Source organism: Trichosurus vulpecula, chromosome 6 (genome assembly GCF_011100635.1).
Source record: "Trichosurus vulpecula isolate mTriVul1 chromosome 6, mTriVul1.pri, whole genome shotgun sequence".
Classification (NCBI taxonomy): domain Eukaryota; kingdom Metazoa; phylum Chordata; class Mammalia; order Diprotodontia; family Phalangeridae; genus Trichosurus; species Trichosurus vulpecula.
The window spans coordinates 159032892-159046688 of record NC_050578.1 but is presented as its reverse complement, the minus strand read 5'-3'; the positions used below and the strand labels follow the sequence as shown (position 1 = coordinate 159046688).

At 33.6% G+C, this 13797-nt stretch overlaps 1 protein-coding gene across 1 annotated transcript in view; it reads right to left on the bottom strand.

Annotated features, from left to right (window-relative positions):
• Positions 1-13797, bottom strand: part of FRYL (FRY like transcription coactivator) — a 315130-nt gene that overhangs the window by 108866 nt on the left and 192467 nt on the right. Inside the window, exons 19-24 of the mRNA XM_036763836.1 lie at positions 9365-9497; positions 7771-7878; positions 4304-4541; positions 2598-2783; positions 2371-2457; positions 716-984 (exon numbers count right to left, since the gene is read on the bottom strand). Of these exons, the coding sequence (XP_036619731.1) occupies positions 716-984; positions 2371-2457; positions 2598-2783; positions 4304-4541; positions 7771-7878; positions 9365-9497 (1021 nt within the window). The remainder of the gene's footprint in view (positions 1-715; positions 985-2370; positions 2458-2597; positions 2784-4303; positions 4542-7770; positions 7879-9364; positions 9498-13797) is intronic.

Genomic DNA, 13797 nt, shown 5'->3' with positions numbered 1-13797 from the left:
ACGTGTCGTTCATTTCATCAAGTTCTGCTCTTTCACCATGTAATAACTGTTTTGTTGTGTTCTAAGTAGCGCAGAGCCATTTTTTTTAAACTGGAAAAGTGGAGAGGTGGACAGTATTTGTCTACAATAATGATTCTATGACATCTACACCTAAGTCAACTTGATATGATCTTTTTTGCACTCACACCACAAAAATATTTGTGAAAAATCAGGTCATCAGGTCAACACCAAGTTGACAGCTCTTAAGCACTTAGGGAACTAGAATTCTGATGGGAGCAAAAAAGAAGCTGGTAGAAAAGTCTAGACAGTTGGAGGAAAATATGAGGATGCTGTTCTTGTTTAGGAGCAGATGAATTTAAGGCAGTGAAAAAAGAGTTAGGAGAGTAACAAATTCAAACTCTGTTATTCTGTAATTTGCTAGCAGCAGTCAAAATAAACGGTGAAATGTTATTAATAATAAGAATTATGAAATCAGGACAAATTTAGAATGATGTCTTAGGTTTTCCCCAACTCATTCTACTCTCTCCCTTACCCAATGGGAAGAGGAAGAGAGGAAACAGAAAGAGAAAGAGGTAAAAGAGATATGTACGTATGTTTCCTATGCATGCCTTTTCTCATAAGCATGTTACAACACATTATTCTTTGAGTTTCCCTATTTTCAGAACTAGTAAAAATTACAATGAATTCATTTAAATTACAATCAAGAGGAACTCACTTTATGTCAACCTGTGGAGATAATAACTGAAGTCTTGTGTAGGCAAACATCCAAGCATAGCTCACAGCAGTAGAGCAGTATTTTGGAAGATTTTCTTGTTTCATAAAACTTGACAGACTAATTATCCATGGATCCTGCCCCTGAGTCACATGTGCAAATATCCATATATGAGATGGACTGATCACATCAAACTGGTGGCTGATAGGAGATGAGCTCCACTCAGCCAATGTTTGCAAATCTATGGAGCCAGGGCAATATAATAAAGTTGTCTGTGGAGAAAAAAATTTACATATGCAGAGCTGATTCAAAGCTTTGTAACATGGACTGGGTTTAATATCAATAGATGCTCAGTCTTTTGACTCTAAGTGGTAAACAGATTCCATTTGACTTTGCTCTTGAAATTGCTAGAGAAAAGTCAAAGTAAAATAAAGGTAGTAGTTTTCCCCCCTTGTCCTTTGGAGTTCTGTTTCTTTGTTTAGAAGAGTGACTCATTTATAAGGTACACATTCTCAAAAATTTGCCTATTGATGGTTGTATTAAACTGCATAACTAAATGTTACTTTGAATTTTGTTCAAATATTACAAGAGAAAGAACACTTAAATTGGAAGACTAATGAGCACAATATTAAAAAAAAGTAATACAACAATAAAATTATTTTCAGGTAGTTATTTCTAAACTGAATAGATTTTTAAGCATATCTGGCTTGTCAAAAGAATCATGTGTTTTACTAATGATAAATTCTACCAGTCTATATACAAGCCAAAAATAAATCTCACTCTACATTCTTGGAAAGGCATCTCCCCTCTCTCCCCTCCCCACCAAAAAAAAAACCCTAAGTAATAAATTTGGTAGATATTCACATGATATTCTTGGTCTCTATCATTTCAAAATAAAGACATTTAAAGAGTGTCATTTTGTAACCTGAACAGAAAATTAAGTAAAATATACACAAACTTCCTTAAAGAACCGATTTGTTATTTTTTTAAACAAATTATACTTTTTCCTCTATTCTAACTCATATGCATTTGTTTTGAAATATAAGGGTATAGGTATTATTTCTTTCACTACATTTAAGATAAATAAATCAATTAAGAAAGCAGTGGTTGAATGATCTCTGTACTACTTGCTTCACCATTAACAAGACATTTTTATTCTTACTCATTTAAATACAATACTTTGGAAATAAAATTATACTATACAGACTCTAACATACCATGAACATTATCAAGATCACAGCTCTAGAGTTGAAAAGGAGTTTAGAGGCCATTTAGCCCAACCACACTGTTTTATAGATGTGGAATCTGAGGTTTAGGGAAATTAAGTGACTTCCTTTTGAACCCAATTCTACAGTGCCAATTCAGAAACAATTTTATTCCATGAAAATCAAATATATATTCTAACTAACTAGATTACGCATTAGTTTTGGTATCATATAATTGACTATTACAGATTAAAAATATCAAATATGGTACAATTTAATGGCACCTTGTTGTTATATTTGTATATAGGCTTTATAATTTGAAAAGTGAATTTATGTACATTATTTCTAACGTAACTCTATCATAGAAAACTTAAACCAAAGAAATATATGGCCTAAGTGTAAAACAATATTATGAAGCAAGATAACATTAAGGCAAAAAAACCATACTCTTACCTGATCAGCCCCTGTAAGGTGTATGAAGCTCTCAAGAATGGATGGGCTCAATCTGTCCATCACATCTATGGCTAATTCATCATCACCCTAAAAATAATATATATAATCTTTTGAAAATTGTAATAATGCTTAAGAAAAGCAAATTAAGGTAACTGTATATCAGAACCTAATTATAACACTATTTGCTGTAAAATGGCCAAAAATTATCTGATATTTCTTCATCTTACCTTAGAAATTTCCAAAAGTGCAAATAAAGCTCGTATTTCTCTAAGGACACTGACAGCTAATCTCCTAGTAGCAGGACGACTGCTACAAAGAATGACAAGTGCAAATCCTTCCACCACATGGAACACATTGGAATATGGGATCCTCTCCAAAGGAAGGGTATGAGCAGCTCCATTAGATATGTCGTGCTTTAAAAAATTAAATCAGTTACTGAAGATTTTCTGGTAACAGTAAAAAAAACCATAGCAATTTGAAATATAGCAATTATGAATAGAAGTATGCCCTATTTTAATAAAATCCAATATGTTGAAATCCAGTTTAATAACAGACAAATGAAAGAGTGACTACTTCCATTGAAAAAATATAGTTACTATTGCCAATGAGTTCACCACAAGATTCTTTTAAATTATTATATTGAAGCGCACAGCAGACAACACAAGAAAACCTATAAGGAAGCAAAGAAAAAGCTGGGTAGCTTGGAAAACAATATGTAGTATTTATTATGTAGGTTTTCTTGAAATGGAAATTTATTGTTTTATGTTGAATCCTCTCATATTCTACAGTGTACATTGCATTGCTCTTTTTTCTTTTCTCATTTTGTATTTAAGTTTAAAATGAATAAAAATTTACAAAAAAATTATTATATTGAGAAAAGATTTGGTATGCAAAAACACAGAAAAGCAGGGGCAAAGAGAGAAAAAGATTCAGGTTACAGGTGCAGTTTTTGTTACAAAGTAACTATATAACATTCAATAAGCCATGGAAGCTCACTGGCACATGTTTTTATCCAGAGGTAAAAGGAAGGTGCTGGATCTGATCATATTTACAATTCTCTTATTCTCCACCACCCACACAATCAATCAATAAACATTTACTGGACGGCTAAAATAAAAGTACAATAAACACCTCTACTCTTTGCTTGAAAGAAACAGTGAAGGATAACTTGGAGCAAGAGGCATTAAAATAGTCCAACAGAAGACCAGCAAGAATTTCTTACATCCAAGTATATATCCCGTTACTTCTGAGCTACCAAAGGCAGAAGGACAGAGAGGTTATGGCACATAAACTGTACAGAAATGAATAAATCTCCTAAGAATGAGGAAAGTAGTCTCAATGAATTTTTAGGGAACTAAAGATAAGTGGCACAGAGGTAATCCGGTAATATTATAAAGGCTACAATGGTGGAGTGTAAGTTCTGAAAGGTACTGTCCCAACATGGAAAGGCTTCTAACATGGATGAAATCTGTTCAATAAATGATGACTTTTAAGACTCTAAGAGATATAGCAACTGAAGAAACAGAGGATTTACAATATAATTTAATGTAAGGAGTAATCACATGGATGAAATTAAGCATCTTTTGAAGTAGAAAAAGAACGGATTACTTGTGGTTATGTCGATGTACATTTTGGCATTTCTAACAACTTATACTTTTATAATTAAATACTATGATTTTATTTTATTTTTTTTTTGGAGGGGGAGGGCAAGGCAAATGGGGTTAAATGACTTGCCCAAAGTCACATAGCTAGTAAGCATGTCAAGCATCTGAGGCCGCATTTGAACTCAGGTCCTCCTGACTTGAGAGCCAGTGCTCTACTCACTGCGCCACCTAGCTGCCCCAGTGATTTTATTTTTAAGAGGAAGAAGTAAAGATATTTTCAAATATTTTTATAGTTGCTTAGATACAAAGTATTACTAAAAGTATAATACCTGAGAGTCTTGGTTTTTATTGTGCATTTGGGCTGCTTGTTTCCACTGATTTATTAACTGCACCAACATTTTTACAGCATTGTCAAGAAGTGTAGGATGGATGTCAGTAACTTCACGTACAATAAAATAAACAAATCCTGAAAGAACATCTTCCCGCCAATCTGGAAAATCAAGCATTAGTGCCTGCAGAGTATTGAATGCCAGAGCACGTAGTTCTTCATCCATATGAATTGTGAGCCTACCAAGAACAAAGTTTAGTTAGCAAACTTCAAAACCTTCATGATATTTAGATAAACTTAAGTCTGAAAATGCACATTTTCAGCTGTTGCATAAGAAAGAACTAGAAATATTAAGTTGGGGTTCACTGGGCCCTTTTCTGTGCTACTCCCATCAGTATATTAATCTATAGATATTTCCTCCCATTTAAAATTAACCTTTTCATATAATTATTTTAGCAAGAAGCTTGATCATTATCAATCACTAAACTCTAGAAAGGAAGATAAAATATATTTCATTTTGAAAGAAACCTATTCATCTTTAAAATTTGTCTCAATCAATATATATATTTTACTAATTTTTTCTTATGGTTAATAATCACTTTTGACTATATATGGGAAAAGTCTTGTTACAGCACCATCTCATGCTGTTATTTTAGTCCTCTACTGTCACTGGGATGGACATCAGTTATCAAAATTGTTTCTATCTATAACAAGAAATTGTGATACTAACAATACAGCTAAGTATAAGATGCCTGATTATGAATAGAATGCAACAAATCATAATGGAATATTATAAAAACAATTCTTGGAGATGGCAGTGAAAAATGGAACTTAAGAGATCAGATAGCAAACACAGGAAAAATGATGTAAATAGGGTAAGAGCAGAAAGAAATGATCAAGGAAATGAAGCTGAAACAACAGAGGAGAAAGCCTTCGAGATTAAAGAATCTATGTCTACATATGATAATAAGGAAAGAAGACCTGGTAAAGTATTTTTTTTAAAGCATAAAACAATAAAAGGAAATGAATACAACTTTTTTTTTAAACAGGATTTTACACAGAATGTAAGGAAGTGAATGATAAACAGGAAAACCATAAAAGAAATGGCTGCAGTAGAAAGAATAACCAATAATATATTAATATGTGAACAAGAGATTCAAGACCTGAGCAAGAAGAAATAATTTTGGAGATCGACTCTAAGGACAAATGCATCAGAGTTAGAAATAGCCTGAATGAGTAAGATAAGTAGGTAGTATTAAAAATATGCCACAATTACATGCTTGGGAAGCTGGGAAGATGGAGTTATCCACAATGACAGAGGAGAAGAGTTGTGTGGTATAGGAGAAAGGAGATATCACAGTCTTCACCCTGCTGAACTCAGCTCTGGTCTTCACTAAGCCAACCTTCAACTGACAATGAGACTGAAGAGAAAATTGATGACAGCTAGGTAGACTTGGGAGCAAGTCACAAAGCAGTAGTATTTACACAAGAACACAAGAAATGACACATAGGATCAGACCAATGGTCTATCAAGCCCAGTGAGAGGATGTTAACTGCCTTCCACGGCACTGATCTTAAATGGTCATCCAGGTATCCCTCGCTACCCACATAAGCATTACGGATCTATTACCCATGAAGCTGTCTATATATTTATAGTCTATACAATTTCTCAGGATAGTATTTCATAATTTTGCTACCTGATGTGTAAAGTAACATAGTATTCCAGTTTGGCTAATTAAAACCTTGAAGGTTTATAAGCATTCCTTAGAGACTAAATATAAGTCAAATACCACTATGACAAAATCTAAAAGTGATCTAAAATTTTCTATTATAGTGGAATTTCACCACGGTTAAGCACATCAACAGCAAATCATTCCTAATATACAGTATCTAGAAACAACATAGACTATCGCTTCTGAAGTAAATGAATTAGCAATTGAAAAAAACTGCTCAAAAAATAGTACAGAAAAAGAAACAAAGCAAACTGTGAGGCAAACTGTGGTTTAATTTTGAGGAGGTAAATAAAGCGCATGCATTTTATCCCCTTGGAGCTTTTTTTTAAAAATATGTTTATGATTTCATTTTGGTGGGCAATGTCAAAGTTTAGGGCTTCTTTTGGGGAAGAGGAAGGTGAAACTGTTGAGATAACTAGAATGCTTAATTAAGGTAGAGTGAACGGGAATTGAGGCTTGTGAAATTTTTAAGGTTCATGATATTATGAAGGACTCAACTTTACTCAAAGTACTTTGTCTTTGTTTGAACCTTTCAAATGCCACCATATAACTGTAAAAAAAAACCAGCTTACTCTCAATAAAAATTATACTAAGCATTTCTTTCTTGACTTGAATTAAATCAAAGAACACCTAAGAAAAGCAATGATTTTGTCCCAAGATTCAATTGTTTACCCTTATACCCTTGATAACAAATACCACTATACTCACTAATTTCAACTAAAAACATCTGATAGTAGAGTGTGTATATGTAAGTGCACATGCATGTATGTGTGTATCTGAAGGTGAGGGCAATGAGAAATGCATGGGACATATGTTCTAGAAGTCAGTAGGAGAGTGATAGAGCAAACTCTAAGTAAGGAATATCCTTATCAGTAAAACAAGGGGTTTGAAAGAGTGAAACTCTAAGGCCCTTCCTAATTCCTGAGTCTATGACTGTTAAGTGTTCTTCAAAACGTAACTGACTGAGGTTTGAAGAACACTTACATTGTATGGGCAAATACAGGTAACTAATGGAGAATATTGCTGAAAATGTTCTAAAAGGCCACTATTGAATATATTGCACAATCGTTCACTTCGCTATTGTATCTACACTCAAAAAAAAAAAAAAAGAGTATGGTTACTATGGAGTCCTTAATCAAAACTTGGAAATATTTTTGGTACGTAGACAGGGGATTTTTTAAATGTTATTTTCAGCAAAAAGACATAACTTCTACTAACAATACCAACAACAAAAAAAAGAACAATGGTCAAACACTAGAAGTTCACCAATGGAGAGAAGTGAAAATGAGATGTCAAAGCAACAGTTGGAGAGGTAGATTTAATTTTGGTATTTGTCCAAATAAACATGAAGATGTCCTAGGCATTTTACACAATAACTATTTTGTATGTAAAGGGATGATGCAGGGGCATAAGTCCCAAGAAACATCATGGAGAGTCACAAGATGAAAAAATTAAGAACCAATGAGGATAGATCCAAATCACAGACAATACAGCTGAAAATTTGAAAAGTGAGATTTGTAGGGTATTCAAGACGAGATGTGGAAGTTAAAATGAATGGAATCACAAGCTTGACAGAGAGTTAAGAGAAAAAGTGATAATTAGGATGCCAAATAAAATACAGGGTTTAAAAATTATTTTATTCATTCATTTTAAAGACAATAATAACAGCGCTGATATAAAGTAGAGGTGCAAGTATTAAAATTACCATAACAAACAACAGTTTTATTTCATTTACCTTGCTAACAATTCAATGAGGTCAGTTCTGCTCATACCATCTGGAATCAATCTTGGGATAGCAGCAATACATGTTCTAAATAAATCAATCTTCGGTTTTCTCTCACCCCTGAAAAATAAATTATATTAGGTACAAATCATTAGTAGAATTAAAGTGTTTAAAATATTCAAAATCTAATCAGTAACTATATTCTAGACAAAAATATAGAAAATAACATGAGAGATATACAAAAAGCAGGATTATAAACTGGCAAATAGATACTACAAAAAAATCAACACAAAGAAGAATCCAAAAACAAGTTATGATGTGTTGCACAACTCAACAAGCAGTCAATAGCATTATCAAGTTTGTGATTGCAATCCACAAGGGACGGGAAAATTCAAGAAAGCTTGGGAAAGTAGAAGGCCAAGGCTGTTGTTCTTCAAATCATACTAGTCTTTTACTCAATATGAGTGAATGTAATTTACCAATAAAATACTATACAAAGTCACTGCTATAGTCATTCTATTCATTTTATATTTATAGAATTCAAACTAGACAAAAAAAAAAAGCTTGTGTTTTGCATAAGGAAACGAACCAGGAAGATTTCATACGATTAAGGAATTCTGAATCAAAATAGTACTGATAAATATTCTTCATATCTACGGTACCTAATTTACATCCTCAGTCCATCAAGTGAAGAATAGGTCTTGACTAAGGTGATCAGATAAGCCTATTTTTAGGCAGAACTATGCCACTCCTATTTTCTACCCTGGTAAATTTCATGACAAATATGGAGAATCCTTACCATAATACCTAGCATGAATAGAAATTACTACTACTAGGAAGGAGAATTAGGAACACTGGGTTGAAGTTTCAGAGAAGTAGATTTAGGATTGATATAAGGAAAAACTGTATTAGATTTAGGGTTTCCAAAAATGGGGAATGGACTGCCTCCAGAAAGTGTGGGTGCAGTAGAGGTCATCAAGCAAAAAAGGATGACTGTTTTGGGGTATGTGGCTGGGTGAATGGGAGAAAAAGAGAATTGTTAGAGAATGATTTGAAATAGAGGATCCCTTCTATACCTGGAATTGCCAGGGTTGGTTTCTACTAAAATGATTGTGTATAACAACTTTGAGACACTTAAGAATACTAATCAAAACCAAGATTCTATAGGACCTGAAACCTCCTGAGAGAAGTGGCAGACTCTCAAGATACCCAATGAGATACACATTTTTGGATACGGCCAGGGAAGAAATTTTTTGAATGACTATACATATTTGTTATTTGGTAATACTTGTTTTTCCCCCCTAGGGAGTAGGTGGACAGCAAAGAGAAAAGAAATGACTATTAACTGAAGAAAAACACAACTTGATCTTTTTTTTTTTAAAAAGGAAACAACTCAACAACATTAAAATGATTTTACAGCACTACAAAAACACCAGGACATGGGGATTTTAAAGAAAGATAATATAAAACAACCAAGGTCAATCTGGGCATACTTAAAAATAGAAGATGCTTTCAGCTAAGGACCAGTTCAGTAGGAAGGTACTGATATTTATTCTGATAATACACAAAGAAATAGCACAGAGAAATAAAATAATTTATTACATACGTGATCATATCTTCAGGCTCCTTATTAGACATTTGTACACTAGTCATACACATTGGTCTTCCAACTTCTTTGTCTAAATGTCTAAGTATGCTGTCTAATGCTTTTCTCACTTGAGGGTAGTATATTGACATTCCTGAAAAAGTAATAGAACAGTGCTACTTTTTCTTACCAATTTTTTACCTTTATGATTTCTCTTACAACCTCAAGCTAAATATTAATCAATCACAACTATGAAATACTCCCACTAACACTTGGACAATTTTACAGCTGAAACATATAATAAAATATATATCTGATTAACTACAACAAACTTTTAATACCAGGCTGGCTTCCTTCTACCACTCAGAAGAATTCCACCACAGAGTATTATTAGTTCTGGACATTCAAAATTTATTAATCAGTTTTAATAGTGGCAAAAGAAAACTATTGCTACTAGCAAAAATGAGCCATTAGATAACTGACTTATTCTAGTTGCTTTGTTGACATTTTACTTAAGACAAGCAGTACTGACAACAATTAATCCATATATAATTACAGCTTTAATGTCATCTCTACAGTTATTTTGCCCAAGACACCCACACTCCTTATCATCTCTAGTTTTTGGGAAATTATCAGAAGGGTATATATAAAAATGTAAGTGCTATTAATTCCTAGCATAGAATTAAGCAAGGAAGAAAGAATGACAAAATTAGACAGTGCCCTATTTGTTCTTAAATGAGCCCATTTTCAAAGGTAGCTGCAAAAACTCACCATAAAAACAAATATTTTCCCTCATGACATGCCATTTTGGATTACTCACAGCTCTCTTCTATTAGAATTGTGAGAATAAACAAGAATTGACAATACAAATAAAAAAAACCTTGTCATATTATTTGCCATTTTGAATGCTTAGGTCATAATGTTCCTTCATTATTAAGTGATTTGTCCAAGGTCACACCCAAAATAAATGGCAGTCAAGATTCAAATCCAAATTCTCCACTTCCAAGTCCAGCTCTGTTACTGCTATCTATGCAGCTTCTCCCATACAATTAACAGACATATATATATATATATATATATATATATATACACACACACACACACACACACACACACACACACATACACACACACACGCACACACACACACATATATATTGCATCTCTTTCTCTTACTCAACATTTCATGAAAGGGTGTATCTTTTGTTTCTAAAATGCTTACCGGAGGCTTACATTTTATAAAGAAAATAGACTAAAACCAAGGTTCTCCGTCAATTGCAAGAAATCAACACCAAATCAAATACAGTAGTCACAATTTACAAATAAACAAACTGTAAAAAAGCAGGGCATGATGTTAAAGATGTGTCATGGCTGTTCACCTCAACAACCAGAAAATCAAGAGCCATTTAACTAATATCACTATGTTGCAGAATGGAAAGAAATCAGACAACATTCCTGCCCTTTACAGCCATATAATCAAGTAGGGAAAATAAGTCATGAAAGAAAGACTATCACACAAATCAGAAAATAAGTGCAAAGGAGAAATCCATACAAAAAATGATGAGAAAAGCCAGAAGGGAAACCTAGAAAGGAAGGTAAGGATTTTGATTTACTAAGAAATGGGAAAAGAACATGGAGGAAAGACCTACTCTAAATGTGGGGAATGGCAAGAACAAAGAGACAGACAGGTAAGGGTGGGATGAAGAGAACAGCTTAGCGGGAAGGTAGGCTCACAAAGGAAAAGCTATAAAGGCACATAAACACTATGAACACCCACTGGAAGTCTTTGAGGAGAGCGACATGGTAAGAGCAGGGCACGCTGAAGAGCTATAACCAGCTAACTGTGAAGAAGTAGGAAAGGATGAAGATCAAAGACACAAGATAAAGAACAGAAACACATTATAAGAATCGAAAAGTAAAAGGGAAAGGGATGTAAAATTAACGCTTAGTTAAGCAGAATATTAATTTACCAAGAAAAATCCCATTCCCCAATCATGCTAATCAAATGTACTGCATTTTACTTGATCAAGGAATGTGAAATCAAACAACTTTAAAACAACAAAATGAACCCAGTCTAGACATGATTTGATCAAATTTCTCCAACTGTAAAAGAAGATTACATAGAACTTAAATATTATGTGTTAGGAACATTGTCTTGTGGAGAACCTTAAGTTTCTCAAGGGGCAATTAGGAAGAATCCTCTTTTACTTTTCCATAAATCTGAATCTAATCATAGGCAGGAAATAAACAGTTAGTTTTCTCTAAAGCCTATACAATGCAATTTGGGGCATTGGAGTAGTAATTAGCCAAATTACAAACTAAAATCTGGGGACAATAATACTGAAAACATGGAATTGTTTGCTTAAAATTTCTCCTGGTTCAAAAATAATCCAATAGAATTACATTAATTTAAAAATAAAATAATCCAGTATAGGCTGAGGATAGATTTAGAGGCAGTATCAGAGATTATGTAGGACAAAGGGCACCAGCTCCACCCAGCTTTAAACAAAGAAGTTCTAGAGTAACTGAAAAGGCGCTACAAGATTTTGAAAGGCAGATTTGACCTAGATGACTTTTGATTGTACTGGTTAGGCTAGGCTATGAGATATGCGGACAAAAAGAGCTTTAAGAATTCTTCTGCAGAAGTTTTTTTTAGCAGTTGCAATAAAACAGCAAAAAAGCAGATTTTATTATCAGTTCAGCAGATGGCAGCTGTGTCAAACCAGCAGATATTAGTACACCATAGTCCAGTAATAACATCAACAGATCAGAAGATATTAACAGCTCTCCAGGGAAAAAGAAAGCTGTTTAAGATGGTATGCAACTCTAAGAGTTATCTCTCTTAATAGATTTATAGTATGAAAATCTATGCAAAAGTATACCTCCATATATACAGGATTTTCCCCTCTGCTATGTACCTAACTATTCTGTTTAAATTACTCTGAAACTAAATCACTTAATTTCCAATCTTTGCCAACCTAATCTTAAAAGTATAAAATAGGAAAATTAAATTGAGTGATTAATTTTCTTTATGCATAAAAAAAAGACAGGTAAAAATAGCAGCAGGTACAGATGTGAGAAAAAAGGAGATATGGAAAGAAAAGATATTTTAGAGGGAGGCATCGTTTCTTATAGCCATTCAACTACATGGAATAACAAAGTGCTGGGCTGGGAATCAGGAGACCTGAATTCTAGGGACTGCTTAATCAATAAATAAATAACTGGGCTTAGCAGAGTCAGTTTCCCCACCTGTAAAATTAAGGTGAGAGTGAAAGATACAGGGAGTTTGGTTCTTTCCTTAGATTTAGGGCTCAGAAGAAGAGAGAAACAGATAATGGGAATAGGCAGGAAAAACCTGTTGCTTTTTGGGATGGAAGTACTTCAACTGTGAATCCTGTCTTGAAGTCAGCTTCACTATTGTTAAGGAGATTATACATAAAGATAATGTATGTTCTCTATAAGAACGGGAAAAAGTGATAGCAATTACATAAAGACATATAGAATTAAAAGGACAATAATATCCAAAAGCATAGATGAAATATATCTTTAACAAAAAGTTATTTACTCTAATTCAGGGGTGGGGAACCTGCAGCCTCGAGGCCACATGTTGCCCTTTAGGTCCTCGAGTATGGCCCTTTGACTGAATCCAAACTTCAGAGAACAAATCCCCTTAATAAAATGATTTGTCAATGTGCATACATACCCTTTGACCCAGCAATACCACTTCTAGGGATATATCCCAAAGAGAGCATACAAGTGGGAAAGGAATCAATATGTACAAAAAATATTTATAGCAGCTCTTTTTGTGGTAGCAAAGAATTGAAAATCAAGGGGATGCCCATCAATTAGGGAATGGATAAACAAATTGTGGTATATGAATGTAATGGAATATTATTGTGCTATAAGAAATGAGGAACAGACAGACTTCATTATAACCTGGAATGACTTATAAGAACTGATGCTGAGTGAGGGGAATAGAACCAGGAGATCATTATACATGATTACAGACACACTGTATCTGTAAGGACTAACTTTGATAGACTTGACTCCTCTCATCAATGCAAGGTTCAAAGACAGCTCCAAAAGACTCATTATGGAAAAAGCTATGCACATCCAGAGAAAGAATTATGGAGTCTGAATACAGATTGAGGCAAACTTTTTGCTCTCTCTCTTTTTTTGGTTTCATTTCTCCTTTCTCATGATTCATTCCATTGGTTATAATTCTTCTTTACAACTGGACTACTACATAAATAAGTTCAAAGTTATATGTAGAGCCTACATTGGATTACATGCTATCTTGGAGGGTAGGAGAGGGAGAGAGAGAAAATTTGGAGCCCAAAAACTTGTGGAACTAAGCATTGTAAACTAAAAATAAAAAAATAAATTTATAAAATAAAATAAAATGATTTGTCCTGCAAAATTTAGACTCAGTCAAAAGGCTACATCCAAGGACC